A 24,766-nucleotide genomic window follows, 5' to 3' on the forward strand; every position below is an offset into this window, starting at 1 on the left:
TTGGGCTTGCGCCCATTCACCGGGGCTTTGCCAGGGACCCCAGGGTTTGGATCATCAATGAGGCTGGTGTCAGGGCCCTCCCCTCAACCTTGCTGCTCCAGGGCTGTCCAGTGTGAGAAGTTCCAAGGGCCCGGACCGCACGGGAAGCTGTGGCCTCCTAAGACACGCGCAGCGTCCTCCCCAAAGCTGAGGGAGCTGGGCTGCCGAAGGGGAGGCTCCTGCCGAATCCCAAAGAAGTTGGGGTGCCCTCCCCCTACACACAGGACCGCGTGGGTATGGGAGAAAACCCAGAACAGGCTGCCCCAGGAGCCAGATAAAGCTGGGTTGGGAGAGGGCACGGCGAGGAGCAGTCCTGACCAGACACCCGGGCGCTCTGCCCTTCGCCTGAGGGCCCACCGCCTCAGGTCTCTCGGCGGGTCCTAGGTTGTCCCGCTGCCTCGAGCCCCGCGACGCAGCCAGGGACGCCAGCCAGACGTCCCGGTTGACGTCTGCCCTGGGCCTCTCCTCCTGGTGGTCCTCACCCTTTCTGCAGCCCTCACAGCCTCATCTCTGGGCTGTCGGTGCCCCTCCACACTCTGCGGTGCCCGTGGCCCGAGACATCTCCACACCAAGGACAGGAACACCTACTCTCTCCACAGGGCTCCTCTGCGCCCCACCTGGCCGCTCGCCCCCGTACTCCACTGGGCACAGCTGGGGCAGCGGCGTCTCTGTAGTCCTGGAGCCTGGAACAGGCCCAGCAGGCGCGTTCTGCCTAGCAGCAGCCCGCACACAGAACCCAATGCGGGGACCAGCGGCCCAGACTGTGACCAGAGGTGAGCGGGGCCGGCCCGGGCGACCCTCAGGTCGCTCTCCTCCGGTTTCGTCCGGGTCTACTCCCCGCCTCCAGGCCACACAGCAGCGAGCCCGGGCCCTCGCTTTCCCTCGGCCCCAGCCCCGCCCTCCTTGAACTGTGACCCCGCCCTTTACCGGATTCCGCCCCGCCCGCTCCGGGCTCTGTCGGTTCCCAAGCTACCTGGCCCTGCCGGGTCTCCGGCTTCCTGGGTTGGGGAACAGCTGGGAACCACCGAGTCGGCTGAGCCTCCGAACCGCCCAGAGCAACCGGAAGTCTGCGGGGCGAGCGGCCGCCAGCGGCCGAGGCCCGTTTCCGGCGTCGTCGCGCTGCTAGAGTCTCCGGCTGGCCCCGGGAGGGTGAGTCGGTGCTGAGGGCGTAGATTAGAGTCGGGGCGGCCCAAGTTCTCCTCCCCTCTTTGGTCTACGAGGTCTCCTACCGGCCCCCGCGTCCTCCCGCCTCCGATGAGGCGGGCTCCGCGCTCCCCCGGCCTCTCCGCTGGGAAGCGCTGGTGAAGCGGGCAGCTCCGAGAGCCCGTTGGCGCCGGGTAGGGCGGTGGTCGAGACTTGTCCGTCTTGGCCGGGAAGAAGCGGGAGGGGTCGTCCCACAGATCCGGCCTCGCGGCAGCCTCGTAGCCTCCCCTTCGGTTCTAGGCATGCTCCAGCCTGCATACCCATCATCTCCCTCGGGGGCACTCTTTTACCCTTTCTCACTGCTCCTTCAAGACCTAGACTTCATGAAGGTGGCCAAAAGGGCTATGTCTTGGGATCGTAGGCTGTGTATTTTTTCTTAATTCTGGCTGCTACTTAGAGCCTGTACTTCTCTACAGGGACCCAGGATCCAGCACCGGGAGGTACATGCCTGCTGCTGGCCAGGCCCAGGTGGGGAACCGCTTAACAGTGGTCACTGCAGTCTGAATCAGCTCATGGCCTAAAGCTTCTTCCCTCAAGCCGCTTTTGGAGTCAGAATCTCCCCTAGGAAGTCCACTTCTCTTTCTGACCTCCCAGGGGGATGCCCGGAGAGGGGTCAGATTTTTGTACAAAGGTTGGGGTGTGGTCAGGTGTCCCCTCCTCTTTTCCGTGCAGTCCATCCTTCTGGTTCCTGTCTACTCCAGCCGCCCGTCACACCATGACTCATCTTGCTGCCTGAGATCTTGCCCCACTGGCTCATTCAGCCCTAGTCCTTCCTGCCTCGGAGGGTCCTTCTTGCCTCTGGCCCTTGCACACGAGGCCCTTGCCTCTGTTCCTGCTGCCTACGAGTTCCCTCCCCACCCCGATTAGCACCGAGTTAGCACCTAGGGGAAGTGACCCATCAGACTAAGTCCGAGTTTCCTAGTGTAAGTGCTTTCTGAGTCCCTTGTACTTGTGCTGTCATCACAGTTTAATTTTGGTTTGTTTGCATGGTCAGTTAGCTCTTTCCCCCACTAGGCTGCTCCAAGAAGGTAGAGTCCTTGTGCGCTATTCACTACCACATCCCTATTGCCTAGCCGAGCACCTGGTACACGTGGCAACTACCCATTACATGTTTGTGGAGTAATTCTTACATGTCACACTCTCTGAAAGACGAATGAAGCTTCGGAGGGCAGATCCTGTAGTGCTACGGCCATTTTGGCCCCACCACAAGTCCCTGCCAGAGAACACTTGGAGTTGGAAGTAAAAGATTGGAGGATGTGGTACCCCCTCGATTAGTCTGGAAGTGAGAGGTTGGGGCCTCCAGGATTGTGACCTCTGACTCTTTGGTAACTGCCAACAGGTCTCTCAGCCAGGACACGTGGATTCCCACCCACCGAGCCTCATGGTAGGAGTCTGACTTCCCCTGTTCCCTCCCTCGTCTTGTGAGGCCCCTACCTGCTCCTCTGGGCACCCACCATGCCCAATGGGCCTGGACCTAGACCCTCGGCCTCTTGCTGACGCCTTGCCAGTCTCGGGTGTGTCCAAGGTAGTAAGCAAAGCCTGCTCAGATTGGGCCTGCCTGAGGCTTTTGGGGGAGGGTTGTAGATCCCCATGACCTGGGTCCCTCCCTCTCCTCCATACTGTCTCTCCCCTTGATTTTATTTTATTTTTTGGCTACATTGCACAGCTTGCAGGATCTTACTTCCCTGACCAGGGATTGAGCCTGTGCCCCCTACAGTGGGAGCAGAGTCCTGACCACAAGACAGCCAGGGAATTCCTTCCTCCCCTCAATTTTAAAACCAAAGGGGCCTGGTGACTGTCTCCCTCAACCTTGTGGTCTGTGTGCTTGAGACAGCCAGGAGACTGGTGTGTGTCCTTTCAGGAGGCTGTGACATTTGGTGATGTGGCCGTGCACTTCTCGCGGGAGGAATGGCAGTGTCTGGACCCTGGCCAGAGGGCTCTCTACAAGGAGGTGATGCTTGAGAACCACAGCAGTGTGGCTGGACTAGGTGAGGCTTTATTTGGACACCCCTAGCCCTTCCATCATCGGTCAGCACCCACGTATTTTGGCCTCTGCTCGAGGCTGCAGATCTGGAGGCCATGTGGTCGAGCCCTCATGAGCTAGGGAGGGGCTTGGGACTGTGAGTCCTTGTGGGTCAGAAGCTGACCCCAGGAGGAGTCTTGGTGAGCCAGGCAGGCTCCCAGGTTTGCATATGTCATGTGATTCAGTGCTCACAGGGTAGGTGGACTTTCTGCCTGAATGGGTAGAAATACAATCCAAACTTGAAATGGCTGAAACAGTTACTCAGATTTTCAGTTTTTCTAGTGTGTACTTACTCAGAACACTCTTCATTTTTAATGTCTGTTATGTTTGTATTTGTTTCCCTTATTTATTTTTGCAGCATTTTTTCACTGTGTTGACCATGATTGATACTGACTGCCATGAGACTGTTGTTTCATCTTTCAGAGACCCAGCTTGTGGGTTTTGGGGGGCAGGAGGGGCAGGGCGCTCCGTCACTGAGTCTTTCCGCCTTTCTTCCTTCTTCCCTTTTAATTTATTGGGTCTGCTGTGTTGTTTCTTTTCTTTCCTTTGTACTGTTTGGCTGTGCTCACAGTGTAGGTGGACTTCTGAAAGTTAGATAGGTGGACTTTCTGCCTGAGTGAATAGAAATAGAATCCAAACTTGAAATAGCTTGAACAGCTACTCAGTCAGATTTCTTATTGTTTCTTGAGCTTAGTATTTACCTGTTCTGTGTTTACCATTCTTGTTTCTAGTTGGTGTAGTTAAAAACATGAAATTTTATGCATAAATATCACTTCAGCTGCATCCTACGACTTTTAACTCATAGTAAATACAGTTGCCACTTACTAATTCATCACATAGTTTCTGGATAGTCATAGTTTTGAGCCACCCATTGTGGTTGCTGTGTGTCCAGCTGCACTTAGGTCAGGTGCCGGCTGTGGTATTGTTTCATGGCCTTTGCCCGACCCCCTTTCTGGCTGCCCAGGGACATCTCTCTGTGAGCAGCACACGTGTGCTTGGCGGGAACCTATTTCCTGTCGAGTGTGGGGTCCTGCTGTCACCTGAGCCTTTGACCTTCTCTGCCTGCTGCCTTCTCCACCCCATGGCTGAACACCTGAGGAGTGCTCTAGCCAGAGGGCTTGACTGGCCCTTGGGTGGGCTGGGAGCACTTCACATGGCTGCCCCACAGCATGGGGGCTACTGGCCCCAGAAGGCAGGTGCCAGGGGGTGCCTGCCGGTCTCCAGCCCTCTGCTGAGGCCCTGGGCTCTGTGTGAGGACTTGAGGCTGGGGCTGCTGGCTGATGATTGGGCTTCACACCTTCTGATTTAAAATCCATTTTGTTGGTTGATTTGTTGTTGTATTGTTTCTTAAGCAACCGTACCTCTTGGAGCATCCCTGAGGGGACTGAGGGAAGTGCTGGCTGTGCCTGCCTCTCCCCGTGGGGGAGAGCTGGCCTGTGTTCTGCAGACTTGGGTGACAGGACTCCCTGGCGATCCTGGCCCTGTCTCCATTTGCAGCAGGGCCAGACTGGGAGTCCACACGTTCCTCTCTGTCCAGCCTCAGGAGGCAGCAGGTCTGGACAGGAGGCCCCTGTGCTCCAGTAGCCCCCAACCTTTCACTCCTGGGGACCAGGGAGAACTGAGCCCCGAGCTGCACTCCCAGCCACAATGATACCGTCTCCTCCTCTGCTGCCCCCACAGCAGGATTCCTGGTCTTCAAGCCTGAGCTGATCTCCCGGCTAGAACAGGGGCAGGATCCATGGGTCCTCGACCTGCAAGGAGCAGAGGGGAGAGAGACAGCCAGGACCACCCGGACAGGTGAGAATTCCGGGCACAGGAGGGATTCAGGGTCCCCATGCCTGGCGAGGGCTCAGGTGGGAAGCTGGAGGGGGACCCCAGAGGCTATCCATGCAGCTTTGCTGAGCTGGCTGGATATGCTGTGGGGTGGGCCTAGAGGCGTAGGCCAGTCATGGGGCAGCCTCAGGAGAGACTAAACTACAGAAAAGCAAGGGCATAGAACTCCTGTGCATTATAGCAAGACAATTTGTTTTTGAACCACATTTTATTAGTTTGAATTTTACTAATATTCATATTAAGCAAAGGCACATGTGTGACTCTGAGCAGCTGTTCACCTGCCACTGCCATGCTCCCTCCAGAGTTTCATGGGGTCTGGGTGACCCAGCCTCTCAGATGAAGTTCCAGGGCTGTGTTGGTGTCCTGAAGCTGCTGTAACAAAGCACATAGACTAGAGGCTTACCACAGCCGAGATTTACTGTTCCTTAGTTGTGGGGACCACATGTCCAGGATCAAGTCACAAGCAGTGTCGTGTCCCCTCTGAAACCTGTAGGGGAGGATCCTCCCTGCCTATTCCAGCTTCTGGTGGCCCCAGGTATTCCTTGGCTGGTGGCCACATCCCTCCATCCCTCCATGTGAGGGCAAGCAGGGAGGTGGGCCCTCTGGAAACCCCCAGGAAGGAGGCATCAGCGTAGCCCAGTGTAGTTACTGTGGCCACCTGGAAGCTGAGGGGCAGGGCAGCAAGGGATGGACGCAGCAGTGGGAGTCAGAGGGCAGGACTGGCAGCGGCTGGAGAGAACCCTGCCCGGTGGACAGCTGAGGCCCACCTCTCTTGGACTCACCCGTGCGCCCCTTAGCAGCTCTTGTGCCTCATTTTTCTCAGTACATAACACCCCTCTGTTCAGTTTTCAGCCCTTCTTTCCTCCTTACTCTACTTCCTCTCACAGGCACCCTAACCCTGCCTTTTATCCTCCACCCTTTTGGGCTCACTTTGCCTCTTTGTGGGTTTTTCCTCGTACTCATTCCCTGTGAGATGACCTTTTCTCCACGTAGGAGAGTGGCTCTTTGGAGTCTTCCAGGTATATAGTAACTGAATGAATGCATTAAGCATGAACAGAACCAGATTTTGACCATTGTCAAAAGGCATTGACTTCTCATCGCATCTTTCCAAATGCTCAGTACAGCCTGTCCTGGGAGGGGGCTCAGTCCCAGGGGTGGTATGCACCCCCACCCCCCAGTCTCCTTTCTCTGAGCACAGGGGATTAGCAGCAATTTGCTTCCTGTTCATTTCAGATTCTACAGTTGGGACTGATGGTGAGCAGGCCTGTGAGGACATGGACAGTTTTAAATCAGAATCTGGGGGGGTCATGGTCAAAACCTTGCCCCAGGACTTTCCCCAGAGTCCTGGCTTTGGAAACACCTCAGATCCTGAAGTCTGTTCACAGAGACAGCCAAGCTCCCTCTTCCATAAAAACTTCTTGAACATGGGGACCACGGGTCCCAGGAAGGCCTTCACTGAGGACGAGTTCCAGGGTCATGGTGAGCGGGGAAGCAGTGGCCGCCTGGGTTGTCAGCCTGATCAAAGTCAGTGGTCCTTTGGAAGGTGCGATGTATGTGGCAGGAGTTTGCGATCTCCTTCAGATGTTGCTCTGCACCAGGAAATGAATACCCAGCAGAAACCCAACAGATGCCAAGAGTGCCAAAAAAAGTTATCTGATTGCTTTCAGGGGACACATCTGAGTACCTTGCCTGGAGAGAAACCATATGAGTGTAGGGAGTGTGGGAAGGTCTTCAGGTTGTGCTCACAGCTTACTCAGCATCAGAGGATCCACACTGGAGAGAAGCCATTTAAGTGCACCGACTGCGGGAAGGCCTTTCGCCTGAGCTCAAAACTTATTCAGCATCAAAGGATTCACACTGGGGAGAAGCCCTACAGGTGTGAAGAATGTGGAAAAGCCTTTGGGCAGAGCTCCAGCCTCATCCATCATCAGAGGGTCCACACGGGAGAGAGGCCCTATGGCTGCCGGGAATGCGGGAAGGCCTTCAGCCAGCAGTCTCAGCTGGCCAGGCACCAGAGGACCCACACAGGAGAGCGGCCCTATCCGTGCCGGGAGTGCGGCAAGGCCTTCAGCCAGAGCTCAACCCTAGCTCAGCACCAGCGGATGCACGCTGGGGAGAAGCTTGAGCTCCCGAGAACCCCGGAGAGTCCCAGCCTGGGTGCACGTCAGAGGATGCATGCTCCCGAGAAGCCATTTAAGTGTGATGAGTGTGGGAAGGCTTTCCGGTGGGTCTCCCGCCTGAGTCAGCATCAACTGACACACACTGGAGAGAAACCTTATAAATGCAACAAGTGTTCAAAAGCCTTTGGTTGCAGCTCACGACTTATTCGCCACCAGAGAACTCACACTGGAGAAAAACCGTTTAAGTGCGATGAGTGTGGGAAGGGCTTTGTCCAGGGCTCACACCTCATTCAGCATCAGAGAATTCATACCGGGGAGAAGCCGTACGAGTGCAGTGACTGCGGGAAGGCCTTTAGCCAGAGCTCGAGCCTCATTTACCATCAAAGGATTCATAAGGGGGAGAAGCCCTACGAGTGCCTCGAATGTGGCAAAGCCTTCAGCATGAGCACACAGCTCACGATACACCAGAGGGTGCACACGGGCGAGAGGCCATATAAGTGCAGTGAGTGTGGGAAGGCCTTCAGCCAGAATTCCACCCTTTTCCAGCACCAGATTATCCATGCCGGGGTGAAGCCCTATGGATGCAGCGAGTGCGGGAAGGCCTTCAGCCGGAGCTCATACCTGATCGAGCACCAGAGGATCCACACTCGTGCCCAGTGGTACCGTGAGTACGGGAGCACCCTGGAGGCTTCCACCCACACGAGTCGTAGGAGAGTTAATACTGTAAAGAAACTTCACAAATGTAATGAATGTGAGAAAATATTCAGGTGGCGGTCGCATCTCATTATCCACCAGAGAATTCACACTGGAGAGAAACCTTACAAATGTAATGAATGTGGCAAAGCTTTTAATAGGAGCTCAAGGCTTACTCAGCATCAGAAAATTCACATGGGCTAGACCACTTACCTTTACAAATGTGTATAAATGTGAATAAACCTACAGCCTTAACTTATTTGACATGGGATCTTTTACACTGAAGATCTAGAAAACTGGGGAAGATTCAGAATTGCTCTCTTAGGGAGTGTTGCGATTCATACGTGGTGTATGTTTTTGCTGGCACGTTTGACCTTATCCCCTCCAGTAAAGCTCGTGTCTCCATCAGGGTGACACGTGTAGCATTTGAGCTCTCAGAGGGATGACCCCGGACCTTGCGGACGAGGCATGAGACGAGCCCCGGCAGCCCCACCGGCTGAGGGGGTGGAAGAAGTCACCCGGGACGCCTTCCTTAGGCCCCAGGTACCAGACTGGCTTCTGCAGCAAGGATGTGTTTGTGCAGGGCTGCTGGGGGGGGGTGCCTGGGCTCCCCTTCTGCTCTCCTCAGCGGATATGCCTCGCAGAGCAGCCCTTCTCTTGGGGGAGGTGCTGGGTCCATGCAGGCACGCCAGGAGCAGCACCCAGGCCTGGGGACAGTGTCCCTGGCCTGCTGTAAGTCCAGAACCCAGTGGCCTCCCCGAGCATTGTCTTACAGTGGTTACAAGAATGAAAGAGCAGCCCCGAGGACGCCACCAGAGGCGTACCCTCAAAACACCAGCCACACGGACCACCAGAACTGGAAGGTCTGCAGGCAGACGCGTGAGCTGGTGCCTTTGCATAGGCCAATGGGTGCTGGAGACGCCTGCTCACCAGGATCAGCATGGGGGTGTGGCCTCAACGGGCCCCACAGGTCCCAGGGCAGAGGGCCCATGGGCGCCAAGCACTGGGTGCCAGTGAGCAAGCCCACTCGGCTGGCATTGCCTCCTGCTCAGGTTTTCTCTGCCAGCATGGCCCGGCTTGGGTCGAGTGGTCAGAGCATGTGGCCATCTTGTCACCAGTGGAAGGAACGTGCAGGGAACATTGCTGCTCTGGTTGACTGACAGGCTGGGCTGCAGAGCAGCTCCTGGAGCAGCTCAAGGCCTGCGAGCTGCAGGATGAGGCTGACGTGCAGTGGTAGCTCCCGCATGGCCCAGGGCCCTGGGCTGTGCAGGGGGACTCAGGATGAGGAGCGTCGCCAGCTGCTACCCAGCACCACCCCGAGACCTGGCGATCTTTGGCACCACTGACGATAATCACAGGGCAAAGGGCTGTCTTCCATGGAGGGGCCACGTCTCCCATGTCCAACAGGTGACCCTGAGGTCACTTGAGGGTTTATTTCAACAGGACTTGGTGGGTCACATCACATGGGTTGTGTTAAGCCCAGGTTCGCCTTGTGTAACGTAGCCCAGAAGCAGCCTGTGGGTTTCTCTCCAAGAACAAGTGCCAGCCGCTCCAGGTGCCTGGAGAGGTTGGGACAGCAGAGTCCAGGATGTTCTCAGCAAGTAGACGGGACTCAACCCCCCAGCAGCTCAGCCTGATTGGCTGCTTCCCTGGCACAAGGTGTGTAGGTTGCAGCGCTGTCTTGGGACAAGGATTGCCCCACCTGCAACTTCGGTGTGCTCCTGCCCTGGCTGGGGCACCATGCAGACAGTGTGCGTCTGCAGCAGCTGTAACCCCCCGCTTCACCCACAACTTGTGTCTGAAAGTCAGTGCAAGACAGCAGGGACCTCTACAGACACCAGAGGTTACGTCCCCACCTCAGCTGCTGTGCTCAACCAGGTGGTCACTGCCTTCAGAGCCAGGCAAGGTGGGCACCTCTAAGTGGGCCATATCTTAGGCCTTTTGAGCCACCTAACAGTGGGACAAGATCAAGGTCCTGGGTGGACATGCCACACCCCCACGGTCTGCTGGTGCTAAGAAAGTGGTTTGTCATCGGATGGGCCCTCCCCACAAGGAGTCCTGGCCACTTCCTGGTAATGACACGCAAAGGGGTACAGGGCCTCTGGACTCCAGGGTCTGTGCCACAGGATGCTTGTCTTTCCTGACAGCACTTGCAGGCCAGCCAAAAAGGGCCTGAGGACCCAGCCTTAAACGCACTCTAGCACCTGGACTCGGAATCAACATGGTCCTGTTGGGGCTGGCCCACTGTGTGCCCCGTGGGCCAAATGCAGGCCTGTGCCCACGTCTGTGAAGCCTGGTGATCAGCCTGAGGACGCTGGCCTGGGACCTCCACAAAACCTGAGCTGGAGTCAGTCTGTAAATGCATGCAGGTCTGAGAAATGTAATCACAGCCAGCCAAGGAGGCTTCGCCAATGCGGCAGCTGCTTCTGATCTGACAGCCTCCTGGTTTTGCTTCCTGGCCGGTCGGCAGGGCTCCTGACCGCGTGGGCTTGGTGCTGCTCACAATCCATGTGTGCTTGAATCACCTTCAGAATTTTCATGTCCCCGTTTACCTTGTAACAGGCCTAAGAACTAAGAATGGTTTTTACATTTTTAAATGGTTGGAGGCGGGTGGGGAAAGACTATTTTGTGACATTTGAGAATTATATTGAAATCAGATTTCAGTGTGACCAAATAAAGGTTCTTGGAACACAGCTGGCCCTTTGCTTGCAGGGTGCCTCTGACTGCGTGGCAGTCCTGCCTCCAGCCTTTGAGGTATTATTTTTTCTCTGTTCTTATGTTTTGTTCACTTAAATGTCCCAGGATAACCAAAAATTCAATAGAAATAAATCTCAAGGCCTACATTCCAGCCTAGAATACTGGCTGCAGAAGCGTTGGGTGAGGAGTCTCCTTGGCTGCATCCGCGTGAAAAAGGTTTGTGGTATTTGTGTGTCACCTGACGACGTTGCATTCAAACTGCTGCTGCCTGGGTTTCAGATCCCAGAGCACGGAGAAGTGTCTTCCTACTTCTCTGTGTGCGCTGGGAGGAGAGGAGAGGGCTGCCTGCCAGGTGTGGGAGTTCTGGACTATCCTATCCTACTTCCAAGCTGTATTTCCCAGTTGGGGTTTCAGGAACAGTAAACTCATTTTAAGAATTTCTGGGAATTTCTTGGCACTCCAGTGGTCAGGACTCAGCTTTCCCCTAGATCCCACAAGATGCCCAGCATGGCCAAAGAGAATTTCTAGAATGCTCATAGAATAGATTCTAAAATACTTTGGATTTCTCTTTTGGAGACAAATTAAACTCATAATTTTGACCTGAAATTTGTCTTCATTATCAGATAAGCTTTATGATACTTTGAGCATTCTGGAAGCTTCACTAATAAAGTGGGGTGTCTGTGCAGAGCCCAGTGGGTTTTCACATTCGTGTGTCCCTTTGTGGATGTGGCTTGCACTCAGAGCCCAGAAGTTTTTTGAATGAATGCTGTGTTTGAGGTACATCAGGCTTTGAGGTGAAGCTCTAGAGGCCCGCAGACGAGAGAAAATGCTCCAGCGCCAAGAGTTTCCACAGAGGTCTACATAAGGTCAAACATTTGCTCTCTGCAAGGTCTTGTTCTTGTCTGGGGACACAGGGGCAGGGCTAGCTCTGCAGTCTGAGGGAGCCCTACAGGCGCGCAGGGAGGCGCAGCGTTTAAAGCCACCCTCACCCCACCTGGTTTTGCAAGGCCCTGGAAGTGAGAACGGTTTTTCTGGTTTGGGCTGTGCTGGGTCACAGCGGTGGCACACAGGATCTTTTAGTTATGGCATGCAGGATTTGATCCCCAACCTGGGATCAAACCCGGGGCCCCTGCACTGGGAGTGTGGAGTCTTAGACACTGGACAACCAGGGAAGTCCTAAGAATGGGTTTTAAATGGTTGAAACAAATTTTGTGATGTGAAATTAAAATTTAGTGTCCACAGGACATTTTATTGGAATATAATCATGCACATTGGTTTCATTGTTTTCTCTGGTTGTTTTGAGCTACAGTGGCAGAGCTGATAGAATCATGACCTGAAAGGCTAAAATATCCTCTAGCCGTTTAGAGAGAAGGTCACCACACCCAATGCAGTTGAGGAGGGCCACCTCTGCTAGCCTCCAAGCCTGTGCCCCACAGCTGGAGGGACCTTCTTCAGCTGGATCATGTCTACGTCCCCACACACAGTAAGGCCAGAGGCTGTGCATGGTCTCGAGGCTGGTGGCCTCATTACCTGGCTCCGTTCAGCGCCAGGAGCCAGCAGTCCCGGGAACAGCCTGCTGCCCATCGTCTGCTTCTCACGAAAACCTCTCTCTCTGTACAGTGATGCCTGTGTCACTGTTTGCCCATGTGTGCCTCCTTGAGACAAGCACAAGGGCTCACAAATGGACAACCTGGGGCTGGCAGTATTAGAACTGTCAAGAGCTCACTGGAGGCCAAGGCGAGGGGTCAACATAGGGCCCACCACATCCAGCCTCCCGAGGATGGAGGTCAATGTTCTGGTCCAGGCGTTCCTGACCAGTGACTTAAAAGGCACAGATGGTGCCTTCTGGGGATGGGGGAGAGAAGCAGGTGAGCAAGCAGAGCTCTGCACCCCCAGTTAGCAGCCTGGCCCCTCAAGGGTGGAGATGACAGCACGTATAGACACAGAGCCTCAGAGGGGCCCAGACCCACTGAGTCTGCTGACCCTCCAGGGCCTGGGGAGGGGATGAGCAAGGTGGACACGCCCATGCGGCTGGCTGGCAGACAGCGGGGCTACCCCGGCCAGGAGCACAGCGACAGAGGCCTCTGTGGCCTGGCAGGCAAGAGGGTGTGCAAACCCTAGTCCTGAGGCGCGGAGCTCCAAGCCTCGGTCAGAAAAGCACCCCTGCCTGCTAGATCAGCCCAGAGGATGAGGTGGGTTCAGTTGAGAGCTCTTGTCCTCCTCCAGGGTCCCTCAGGAAGGGACCCTGTGTGTGTTCCTGCCAAGCATGTGCCTTAAAATCACAGAATCGTAGCCATAGGGCCCTTCTGTGGCAGCTGGGCTAAGAGCTGGGGCACCCGGGCTGGGCTTGGACTCCAGGCCTCGTTCCTGGTTGCACCAGTGAACTTTGCTATGCTAACCTGCAAAACAGACACGCCCCAGCCTGTGGACGTCTGCCCTGAGCGCGTGTCCTCACCCTGGGGTCAGCGGCCTCAGGGGAAGGGAGCCAGCACGGAGCGCCTCTCGCCACCAGGGTCACATGCCCGAGAAGCCAGCGGATGTGCAGGCAGGAAGGGAAGGCTGGCAGAGAACCGCCCACCAGCTCCCCCATCAGCTGTGTGTCCCTGGGCAAGACTCAAACCTCTGCGCTTCGTCACCATGTCGGTGCCTTTGAGTTAACGGTCTAACATGAGCCTGGTGGAGCGCCTGCACTTGGTGGTTCCTTCCACCTGTTCCTTCTCCCCACTCGGCTGCGTCGTCAGGGCCTGGCCTGTAGGGGGCGCGCAAGGACGTGCTTTGGGAAGTTAGGTACTGTCCGAATCTTTGGGACTCAGGATTGCAGCCCGCCAGGCTCTTCTGTCTACCGTGGCATTCATTGCTCGAGGCAAGAATACTGGAATGGGAAGCCATTCCATCCCGACCTAGGGATGGAACCCCTGTCTTCTGCATTGCAGGTGGATTCTTTACCATCTGAGCCACCAGGGAAGCCGCTAGGGCTTTAAAATGGTCGCTTTTTTTTTTTTTTAAAAACAACACTATGCTAAGTAAAACGCCAACACAAAAGGCTACACAAGGTATGATTCAATGTAGAAAATGGTCACGTTCTGCCTTCTCTGTTCCTACCTCTAAACAGTCTTAATACATAAAATCCATTTACCACTTACTATTGATATCAGTGATTAAAACAATTTTGTTGAAATACAGCTGATTTACAACGTTGCGCTAATTTCTGCTGTACAGCAGTGATTCAGTTATACATACACATTTTCCATGATTTATCATGATCAGGGCTGGTCAAGGGCTCTGCACACTGCTGCCCTAAAGGCACCCAGGTGAGGCCCGTGCTCCCCCCTCCCCACCATTCTCCCACTCAATTGTTGAAGCCCAAACCCCTGCTGAGCAGGTGATTAAGGTTGGATGAAGTCATAAACACAGGGCCCTGATCCCACAGGACTGGTGCCCTCTTAAGAAGAGAGCGCTCGCTCTCTCACACACACACACACACACACACACACTCACACACTGTCACATACTCACACACACATATTGAATATAGTTCCCTGTGCTGTACAGGAGGACCTTATTGTTTTTCCATCCTGTACATAATAGTTTGCATCTGCTAATCCCAGACTCCCAACCCTTCCCTCCTCTGCCTCCTCCCCCTTGGCATCCACAATTCTGTTCTGTGTCTGTGTTTTGTAGATGTGTTCGTGTGGTATTTTAGATTCCACATGTAAGTGATATCATATGTCTTTCTCTGACTTCACTCAGTATAATAATCTCTAGTTGCATAACATCACTGTGATTTTTAATTGCGGAAAAAAAGGAAACACAGAAGTTTCTCTGCTCTGAATGTTTGTGTCAAATGACCTAATGCCAAATGTGAGGAGGGGGGCCTTTGGGTGTGCTCAGGTCATGAGGGTTGAGCCCCCCCACTTTTTTTTGGAGTCCCCTCATGTGTCCTCTCTCCACACGAGGACAGCGATGTCTGCAGCCAGGACCACGGCTCCCTGACCCTGCCAGCCCCAACCTCGGCCGTCCACCCTCCGCACTGTGAGAAATCAACATCTGCTGTTTTAGGAGCTGCCCAGTCTCTGGTGCTCTGTCTGCCAAGCCCAAGAGAAACTCAGCATGCCCACTGAAGGGATGCGTGCTCTGCAGCCGGTAGACAGACCATCACGTTCAGGGAGAGTTAAATGAACAGAGCTGTGTTAACACACAGACACAGCACAGAGAATAAGTTCAAATCTTGTCAAGATGGTTTCTTCATGGCTGTCTATGGATAAAGGAGCTTTCTGGTTCTTTTTAGTTTTGTTTGTTTTTTAGGATTTTCCAAACATATAATAAGTACATATTCCTGACACATGCCTGACAGTTGAGGAAGAAGTCACTGCAAAGAGAGCCTCCATCACTGGTTGAGGCAGACGTGGTGCTCAGCTTACAGTGCAGGTCCTTGTGGGCAGGCCTAGGCAGCAGCGAGGATGGCCCAGTCCAGCTCCTGTCCTCAGGGAAGAAGGGCCCAGGATGCTGGCTGATACTGCAGACACGGGGAGTCTGCAGCCCTCGGCTGAGCCAGGACTGAGCCCCACGTGGGGCCTGGCTCGGGAAACCCCAGCTCTGAGTGCAGCCCCCAGGGCACCTTCTCTTCTCTGTCCCTTTGGCCCAAGTTGCTGGGACCCTCGCTCAGGGAAAGGCCTAATTAATCAAGATCATGGAAGCATTCTGGAAACAGCACAGAGGAAACACTGCTGCTCTTGATGGGTTCTGGCACAGAGGGGGTACAGGAAGGGGGTGCTGGGGAAGGCTAGGGGCTTCCAACAGACATGGCAGGATGCCAGGTGGGCACCCAAACCCAATCGCTATTTTTCAGAGGAAGCTCCTGCCTGATGCTTGGGCCCATTAATCCTACCAGGCTGTGACCTGGTTTCCTGGTAGAGCAAACCACAGAGGCGGGGACACTGCCAGGCCCCCTACCTGGGGTGCAGTTATGCCAAAGGGGACAGGGCTGGTCAAGGGCTCTGCACACTGCTGCCCTAAAGGCACCCAGGAGAGGCCTGTGCTCCCCCCTCCCCACCACTCTCCCACTCAATTGTTGAAGCCCAAACCCCTTCTGAGCCTGCATTTAAAAATGCGGTCTTCAGGGAGGTGATTAAGGTTGGATGAGGTCATAAACACAGGGCCCTGATCCCACAGGACTGGTGCCCTCTTAAGAGGAGGACAGTGCTCTCTCTCTCTCACACACACACACACATGCTCACACACTCTGTCACATACTGGCACACACATGCATACACATGCACAGAGGGAAGTCCAAAGGTCGGGGGAGAGGCCTCACCAGGACCTCTCCTGAAGGCTGATCCCAGCCTTCAGAACTGCGAGCAAGTCATTTCTGTTGTTCAAGCCACTTAGTCTATGGCGGTCTGAGCTGCCTGAGCCACCCAGCCGTAAGACATCTAGGCGAGGCCCCCGCTCCCCTCTCCGCCGCCACCACCAACTCCAGACTCCTCATCCCCATCCTGCAGCCTGCCCTTTGCAGTCAACACAGTATCCGGTGTGATCCTCTAACACGACTATCGCATCACACGCATTTCACTCAGAGTTGAGCCGAGTTCCCAGAGAGGCCCTTGGCCTGCTCCTATGCCTCCACTCATCTCCTCCCACTTGGCCGCAGCCCCGCGCCCACAGGCTTTCCCTCTGAGCAGTGTCCCTGCCTCCTCTTGGCTAAAGAACCACATCCTCAGGACACCCGCCCCAAGACCTGATTTAAAGTGCAGCCCAGCTCTCCCGCCGCCCTGCCTCCCATGTCCGGAGGCTGCTGCACCTCCTGCAGCACCTACCCTCTCCAGGGCTACACTGCTTGTTTTTATTACACATTCCTCCCCGAACCCCCTCCACTAGAATGCACTTTAAGGTCAGGGATTTAAGATGGGGAATGAAATGTGCACGCTGAAATACAGGGTTCCCAAGAGCAAAGGGGCAAAGCCTGCACAGGGCAGGCTGAACAGCCTGTGTCCTCACAAAGGCCTTGGCCTCAACCCCAGACTACACGTGGGCCCACCAGCACAGTGGGTGCCCTTACCTGGCAGCAAGACCGACCGACCACTGTGGAGAGGGCACATGCCATTTGATGCCTACCTAGGAGGACGTATTTTTTTTTTACAGTTGCTTTACTTCCAAAAAAAGGGAAAGACACAGCTGTCTACTTCACTTAGAGAAAGACATGGTTACACTTCCTCACTGGAGTGCCTTCTCAGAAGGGCAGGCTTCGCTCTCGAGAGCCCATCTGAGACAGCCGCCTGGGCGACCGGAGGCACTGGCGAGGCTCAGTCCTGCAGCTTGCGCTCACACCTCTTCTCCAGGTCGGCCATCTCCTTCAGGACCAGGGCCACGGCAAACCGCAGCTCCTGGAATTTGGCCGTGGGAACCTCAAAGCGGAGGGCAGACCCATCCGAGAGCTTCAGGTGCATCAGGACGCTCGGCTGCAGGGAGCGGGCCAGGGCGCTGGTGGAGATGGCCACGTCCACCCTCCACCGAAAGTCGGCGATGTGGGGCAGCCAGGCCCCCTGCTGCCTGGCCACAGAGTCAAGGAGAGGCCGCTGGCTACCAAACACCACGCTGGCCAAGTCCACAACCAGGTCTTGGGGGATGCAAAGCTCCTGGAGCTGGTTCTTGAAGGTGTCGGGCTTCAGGCTGGCCGGGGGCAGCCGGAGGGCCTGCTGGAGCAGGGTGTGTGTGCCAGCTATCAGGGCACCCAGCTGCTCCTCAGGCAGGTTGGCGCCAGCCCTGAGGTGCTGCACCGCCTCCCGGCAGTCTTCTCCCTGCAGGCTGCTGACCACCAGCTTCAGCAATTTTCTGAACGTGGCCCTGTCCAAGTCCCCCAGAAGCTGGGGCATTGCTGCCACCTCAGGGGGCAACTGGGCCCCCAGGAAACTCACGCAGTCACTGTGACTGTCACCAGGGCGATGCAGGTGTGCAGCGGCAGGACCCACAGCAGACATCGATGCTTCCTGCTCTTTGACAGGCAGCCTAGTAGGAGGTCTCAGCCCAGCCGGCCTGGAAGGGGTGCGAGAGAAGCCCAGTGACCCTCACACCCTTTGGGCCAGTGAATGAGGTCTGACAGGGTCTCCACTCCCAGATGCTGATGGTATGAACCATGGATGACAGCCAGTGTGACAGGAGGTGCCCTGGAATCACGTGGCAGAAAGCCCTCTCTAGTCCCTGCAAGAGGGGAGGCAGAAAGCAGCCGAAAATGGAGATGAGGTGAGGAGGAGAAAAGGAAGAGAACCAGGAAAAGGAGAGCACACATGAGTTCTTCAAATAAACATTGGGTTAAAGAATGAAAGAGAAGCGAGGTCCAGAGAACACAAGGACACAACAGCCACTGCCACTACAGACTCTGAGGCCATTTATCTACTCTGCCTCCGGGCCTCGCGCGGCTCTGCCACCAACACGGAAATCAGGCGCAATCAATCACTCAGGTAGAAGATCAGAACCCAGGCTCGTACACTCAGAAATCCCTGCTATTTTTGGGACCAAATGGCGCCTCTCAGGCAGGAGGGGCTAAGGCGCACGCGGCAGCAGAGGCAGGGGCAGTATCTAGAGAAAAGGGCTGAGAGGTTACCTGAAGGCCGGCACGACGCCCCACCCCTGGTCCTGCAGGAGCACCCCGTGCACCGCAGCCGCACCGAGTGCCGAGCAGAGCCGTCCTCAGCAAGGCGGCCTGGGGGAAAGGGGGGCTCCCCAGTCTTCCTCGCACCCCGCTCTCCGGGAAGGCCGAGCGCCCCTCACCCTAGTCGTCAGCGACCAGCCACTGCCAGAACTCCGGGTTTTCCTTCAGGGTCTGGCCTGTGCCGGGACAACCGTCCACTGCCCGGCTGCCGGCCGCTCGGGCTCCGCTCCCGGGAGGCCGGTGCGCTGCCTCCAGGCTCGGAGAAAGGAGCGCCCGAGGCGGCCTCCAAGCTTCGCCGGAGCCACCGCCCTACCAGCGGTCAGCGACCTTCGGCCCCGCCCCGAACTGCCATATCGGTTTCCTGACTCCCGGGCGCTCGCCGTTCCGCGGGCAGGGCAGACCTTTCCCACCCAGCAGCCCGCTCCCCGCGCCTCCTCCGCACCTTCCGCCTGGTCCTGAGCCCGGAGCAGCACCGCGAATAGCCGGAAGCAGGGCCTGGTTCCCAGAACCGACTGAGAGGCGACGCTCGCCACGCCCTACCCCTCTCCACGGGCCGCTCTAGGGCTGCTGGAGGACTGCTCTCGGTGCTCCGCGGTCGGAGGGGCGAGGCCCAGGCGCCGCGTCCGCGGGAACCTCTGCGGATTCCGCGGCCGGCTCTGCGGTTTCCGCGGCGGCTGTGGACCGAAGAGACGCGGTCGGCTCTGGGGTGTGGGGGCGCTGGAGGGGCTGAGTGCAGACTCTGGGCCGCGAGGCTCGCCTGCACAAAAATGTGAGCGAGTTTCGCCTCTCAGTTGTTCGCTTTGAATGGGTAAATTGACGGGGTATGCATTTATCTCCATGGAGTGATATTTTAGAAGTCAATGAGGGACGTTCCTTGACGTTCAGGTGGTTAGGACCTCGGCGCTTTCACTGCCGTGGTTCAGGTTCAAGACTCTGCAAGCCGCGGGGTGGGTCTCCCCCGGCTCCCCCCGCCCCGCAAAGTCAGTGAAAAACAAGGCAGACAAGTCCACAAAATGAGCAAGGGGGTTGAATAGATTATCTCAAAGAAGAACAATATAAAATGCTGATGAGCACCTGAAGAGATGTTGGGCTTTGCTGGCCATTAAGGAAATGCAAGTGGAAGCCACAAAGTTGCCATTTTACACCATCAGTGTGGATACAGTCAGACAAATCACGTGTTGAATGTGCCCCACCCCTCAACTCTTATGTAGAAACCCTAATTCCAGTGTGACCCTATTTGGAAATTGGACCTTTTGGGAAGTATTTAGGTTAGGATGGGATTAGTGTCCTGCAGACTAAAAAAAAAAAAAAAAAAAATTACACAATGTGAGAGTTGTGAGTTAAATTTTATTGGGGGCAAAATGAGGAGTACAGCCTGGGAGACAACATCTCAGATAGCTCTGAGAAATTGCTCCAAAGAGGAAGGGAGGAGGTCAATATATTTGTGATTTTGGTGAAGGGGGAGTATATGTGACAAAGCACATATTTGTTGCAGAAGGTTTCTGCTAGTCACAAGGAGCAGTAGTGACTTGTGAACCATGAAGGATTTTAGTGCTTTCCTAGATATGAGGAGATACAAGAATTGGGCTCATGAAATCATCTTCTGAAAATATCTACTTGAAGACTTGTTCTGCCAGTTTTTCCCAGAGCACAGAGAGCGTCATTTCTGCTCTCCACTCTCAGCTCTTTTCAGAGGGTGTTGAAAATCAGCAGCTCCAGTAGCACATGATTTAATCCTTGAAGAGGTAGATGAAAAGTGCCGATTTGTAGTTGACAACCCTTTAAGAAGAGACAGAGTGGTGACTAGCCCTGTCAACTCTGAGGACACAACCAAAAAGCTGCCCTCTTCCAGAGGATCTTCCTGAATCAGGGATCGAACCCACATCTCCTGCATCTTCTGCATTGACAGGTGGTACTTTACCACATGGAGAAGGAAATGGCAACCCACTCCAGTACTCTTGCCAGGAAAATCCCATGGATGGACGGAGGAGCCTGGTAGGCTACAGTCCATGGGGTCGCAGAGAGTTGGACACGACTGAGCGACTTCACTTTCTTTCACTTTCACTTTACCACTAGCGCCACCTGGGTGGTCCTGAATGGGGCATGCTCAAGCCTTATTCTCCACCATGGTCTGGCTCACCTCCCCTACCAAACCACAGGTAGAGTCTGCAGATGGGAGTTATGGTCTTGGTTGGAGCCCTAGTGTTTGCATTTGTAAAATGAAAGTTTATTTATTTATTTTTTATCTCAAAGGGATATAGAGTTCAGCCAAGGAGGGTACCTCAGGAGCTAGCAAGTCAGGAACTTTCAAGTGGTCCTAATTCTTTTTTTTTTTTTTTTTTGGCCTAGTTTTGAAAATTGAAATGAATGATGCCAGGTTTACTGGGACAGGAATGGCAGTAGGAAAATTCACAGTTAAGCACCAAGGAGAGAGGGAGCACCGCCAGGGCTGAAAAAGAGGAGAGAAATAGAAACCAAAGCTTCAAACTTGGAAATGATGCTGTGGCAGCTCTGGGGCCTTGGCCAACATGGAAACGACAGATTAGGCCCGAGGGACTCCAGAATAGTGGTGGCAACTGAGTCTCCTCCAGCGCTGGAACTCCAGAGGGCTCTTATCCTCTGTGTAAAGATGAATGAGAAAACATTCCATTTCCATGCACAGAGATGCTGGGCATCTCCATGAACAAAGAAGATGGAGCTGGGAGTGCAGGCAGGCCAAGGTAACTAGAGTTCAAAGGGAGCAGAAGAAACTACTAATACTGCAAACTGAAGTAAGCATTCACAAACAAGCATTTGGAGATACCGAAAACTTAAAAAAAAATCATATCTTTCAAAACTAAAAATGAAAATGCACCCCCTCAAAAAAAAAAAAAAGAAAAAAAAAAGAAGAAATGCAATGAATGATCAAATGAAGGAAGGGAACTTTTTAAAAAGTTATTTTCAAGCCATATATCCAACCTACTTCCAGATGGTTCAGGATAAAACAAGAAATATAAATGTGGGAAAAGTTAAAAATTGATTAACCTGAATTAAGGTTATCTGGGAGTTCTCTGCATTATTGCAACTTACCTGTAAATTTTAAATTATTTCAAAATAAAAAGGAATCTCTCTGTCAATGCAGGGAACATGGGTTAAATCCCTAGTCAGAGAAGATGCCACATGCCTCGGAGCAACTAAGCCGGTATACCACAACTACAGAGCCTGTGCTCTGGAACCCACACTCTAAAAACAGAGAAGCCACTGCAACAAGAAGCTACCACTCATTGCAACTAAAGAAAGCCCACTTGCAGCAATGAAGACCCAGTGCAGCCAAAAAAAAAATATGTGATTCAAAAGCAAGAAATATGGATTTGCAGAAGATAGCTATACAAATACCATAATACCTGCTTCTGTTCCCATACTTATGAAATAAATTCCATGGAGTCAGGAGAAACAAATAAATAAATTGTATCTCAATAATGCTGTTAAAAACAATTTCTTTTAAGTCAGGCTGTCTTATTTTCCAGACACAAAATTAAAGGATGTCTGAAGGCTGTTTAACATCTCAGCAGCCAGCCTTCTGCAGGGGAGGAATAACAGTGGGTGTGGGTGCCACCAGTCACCTCTAAACTTCCTAGGACCAATGGAGCTGAGCGCCTGGCCCCGTCAGAGGACTGCAGGCTGACTTGGGCCAAGCTTCTCAATTCTGTGCTCAGCGTCTCCACCTGGAAGACAGAATGATGACAGTGCCTACAGAAAAGGAACAATTAAGCCAAGCCTAGTATGCAGAGGAGCGTTTTGTGTGATGCAATATTCAAGAAAATTAGAGATACCAAGGGAACATTCCATGCAAAGATGGGCACAATAAAGGACAGAAATGATATGGACCTAACAGAAGCAGATATTAAGAAGAGGTGGCAAGAATACACAAAATAACTATACAAAAAATGTTTTAATGACACCGATAACCATAATGGAGTGATCACTCACCTAGAGCCAGACATCCTGGCATGCGAAGTCAAGTGCGCCTTAGGAAGCATCACTAGGAACAAAGCTAATGGAGATGATGGAATTCTGGCTGAGCTATTTTAAATCCTAAAAGATGATGCTGTGGAAGTGCTACACTAAATATGCCAGCAAATTTGGAAAACTCAGCAGTGGCCACAGGACTGGAAAAGGTCAGTTTTCATTCCAATCCCAAAGAAAGGCAAAGCCAAAGAATGCTCAAACTACTGCATCATTGCATTCATCTCGCACGCTAGCAAAGTAATGCTCAAAATTCTCCAAGCAAGGCTTCAACAGTACGTGAACCAAGAACTTCTAGATATTCAAGCTGGATTTAGAAAGGAACCAGAAATCAAACTGCCAACATCTGTTGGATCATAGAAAAAGCAAGAGAATTCCAGAAAAACATCTACTTCTTCTTCATTGACTATGCGAAAGCCTTTGACTGTGTGGATCACAACAAACTGTGGAACATTCTTAAAGAGATGGGAGTACCAGACCACCTTACCTGCCTCCTGAGAAATCTGTATGCAGGTCAAGAAGCAGCCGTTAGAACCAGACATGGGACAGCGGACTGGTTCAAAATTGGGAAAGGAGTACGTCAAGGCTGTATATTGTCACCCTGCTTATTTAGCTTATATGCAGAGTACATCATGCAAAATGCCGGGCTAGATGAATCACAAGCTGGAATCAAGATTGCTGGGAGAAATATCAATAACCTCAGACACCCAGATGACACCACCCTTATGGCAGAAAGCAAAGAGCAACTAAAGAGTCTCTTGATGAAGGTGAAAGAGGAGAGTGAAAAAACTGGCTTAAACCTCAACATTCAGATAACTAAGATTATGGCATCTGATCCCATCACTTCATGGCAAATAGATGGGGAAACAATGGAAACAGTGACAGACTTTATTTTCTTGGATTCCAAAATCACTGTAGATGGTGACTGCAGCTCTGAAATTAAGAGACACTTGCTCCTTGGAAAAAAATCTATGACCAACTTAGACAGCATATTAAAAAGCAGAGACATTACTTTGCCAACAAAGGTCTGTCTAGTCAAAGCTATGGTTTTCCAGTAGTCATGTATTGATGTGAGAATTGGACCATAAAGAAGGCTGAGCACGGAAGAATTGATGCTTTTGAACTGTGGTGTTGGAGAAGACTCTTGAGAGTCCCTTGGACTGCAAGGAGATCCAACCAGACAAGCGTAAAGGAAATCAGTCTTGAATATTCATTGGAAGGACTGATGCTGAAGCTGAAATTCCAATACTTTGGCCACCTGATATGAAGAACTGACTCATTGGAAAATACCCTGATGCTGAGAAAGATTGAAGGCAGGAGAAGGGGACAACAGAGGATGAGATGGTTGGATGGCATCACCAACTCAATGGACATGAGTTTGAGTAAACTCCGGGAGTTGGTGACAGACAGGGAGGCCTGGTGTGCTACAGTCCATGGGGTCTCAAAGCATTGGACATGACTGAGCAACTGAACTGAACTGAACTGAACTGAACTTACCGTCTCCAAGGTCATAAAGATTCACCTCTCTATATTTTGTTTCTATTAGTATTTTGGTTTTACTTTCTTCTACTTTTCATATTTATGTAGATAATCTATTGGGAATCCAATTTTATACATATTGGATGTGAGTCCAGCTTCCTCTTTCTTCATATAGTTCCTCAAGAAAGAATATATTTTTAAAAATAATATATTAAATAATCAATCTTTCCCCATTAGTTTTTATACGTTAGTGAGATTCTGATTCTTTTTTTCTGTCCCATCTGTCTATTTGTGTTCCCGGGCCTATCAAGTACCACTATTTTGGAGTAGCTCCTAACATCTGGTAGAGTACCTGCCTGCTGAATGTCCTCCTTCAAAGCTGAACTAGCAGGAACTTCCCTAGTCGTCCAGTTGCTAAGACTGTTCGGTCCCAATGCAGAGGGCCTGGGTTTGATCCCTGGCCAGGGAACTAGATTCCACCTGCTGCAACTAAATAAATAAATTAAAAAAATAAAAAAATGAACTAGCTATTTGTAGACCTTTATTCTTCCACGTGTATTTTTAAAATATGTTTTTCATAGTACTCAAAAAAATCTTACTAGAATTTAGATTTTTAATATTTTGTTTTTTTAGACCACTTTAGTGAGGATTGACATCTTTACAGTTTTATGCCATCTGGTCCATGAACATAGTATGTTTCTCCATTTATTTAGGCTTTCTCTTAAGGTACTTTGATATAGTATTTAAGTGTCATCTGTAAGATTTTTATATTTTTTTAATTTGCTTAATTTCCACATGGTTTATAGCTTCTGTTGGTGAAGTGAAGGGCATTTCACTTTCCATCATATTTTCCAGTTGGTGATTTCTCAACTGTAGAGAACCATGTTGGGTTTTGTGAGCAGATCTTATTGAACTTCCTGATTCTGATACTTTGTTGTCTGTATATTTTCTGTGTAGAATTTGATATTATCTTCAATTTTTGATACTTCAGGTTATTCTCTTCTAATCTTTAGGCTCTTTTCTTTT

General features: G+C 52.6%; 2 protein-coding genes across 11 annotated transcripts; one reads left to right on the plus strand and one right to left on the minus strand.

The window, feature by feature from the left end:
• Positions 1-980: 980 nt before the first annotated feature.
• Positions 981-10,604, plus strand: ZNF7 (zinc finger protein 7). 9 transcript variants are annotated; one of them, XM_055545448.1, is made up of 7 exons: positions 981-1,188; positions 1,659-1,710; positions 2,582-2,626; positions 3,104-3,230; positions 4,946-5,062; positions 6,332-7,882; positions 8,321-10,604. In XM_055545448.1, the coding sequence occupies exons 2-7, from the start codon at positions 1,687-1,689 to the stop codon at positions 8,323-8,325; spliced, it is 1,869 nt and encodes a 622-aa protein (XP_055401423.1). In that variant the 5' UTR covers positions 981-1,188; positions 1,659-1,686; the 3' UTR covers positions 8,326-10,604. The 9 variants fall into 9 exon arrangements, with proteins under 9 accessions (XP_055401423.1, XP_055401418.1, XP_055401416.1 ...); XM_055545443.1 differs by having other exon boundaries at positions 984-1,188; positions 4,949-5,062; positions 6,332-10,604; XM_055545441.1 differs by having other exon boundaries at positions 989-1,188; positions 6,332-10,604.
• A 6,131-nt stretch (positions 10,605-16,735) lies between these two features.
• On the minus strand, positions 16,736-18,830 carry COMMD5 (COMM domain containing 5). 2 transcript variants are annotated; one of them, XM_055545462.1, is made up of 2 exons: positions 18,699-18,830; positions 16,736-17,640 (listed from the first exon to the last, which is right to left on the minus strand). In XM_055545462.1, exon 2 carries the CDS (start codon positions 17,583-17,585, stop codon positions 16,911-16,913), a length of 675 nt encoding a protein of 224 aa, XP_055401437.1. In that variant the 5' UTR covers positions 17,586-17,640; positions 18,699-18,830; the 3' UTR covers positions 16,736-16,910. The 2 variants fall into 2 exon arrangements, with proteins under 2 accessions (XP_055401437.1, XP_055401438.1); XM_055545463.1 differs by lacking the exon at positions 18,699-18,830 and adding an exon at positions 18,209-18,676.
• Positions 18,831-24,766: the final 5,936 nt, after the last annotated feature.

The sequence above is a fragment of the Bubalus kerabau genome, chromosome 14 (genome assembly GCF_029407905.1).
Source record: "Bubalus kerabau isolate K-KA32 ecotype Philippines breed swamp buffalo chromosome 14, PCC_UOA_SB_1v2, whole genome shotgun sequence".
Taxonomy (NCBI): domain Eukaryota; kingdom Metazoa; phylum Chordata; class Mammalia; order Artiodactyla; family Bovidae; genus Bubalus; species Bubalus kerabau.

What these genes read in the sequence shown, in the direction of transcription:
- COMMD5 (XM_055545462.1), bottom strand. Translation starts at nt 17,585, where the DNA reads ATGTCTGCTGTGGGTCCTGCCGCTGCACACCTGCATCGCCCTGGTGAC.
- ZNF7 (XM_055545441.1), top strand. Translation starts at nt 1,687, where the DNA reads ATGCCTGCTGCTGGCCAGGCCCAG. An exon ending in CTGCTGCTGGCCAGGCCCAG is followed by an intron (nt 1,711 to 2,581) that starts GTGGGGAACCGC and finishes AACTGCCAACAG; the next exon opens with GTCTCTCAGCCAGGACACGT. An exon ending in AGCCAGGACCACCCGGACAG is followed by an intron (nt 5,063 to 6,331) that starts GTGAGAATTCCG and finishes TGTTCATTTCAG; the next exon opens with ATTCTACAGTTGGGACTGAT.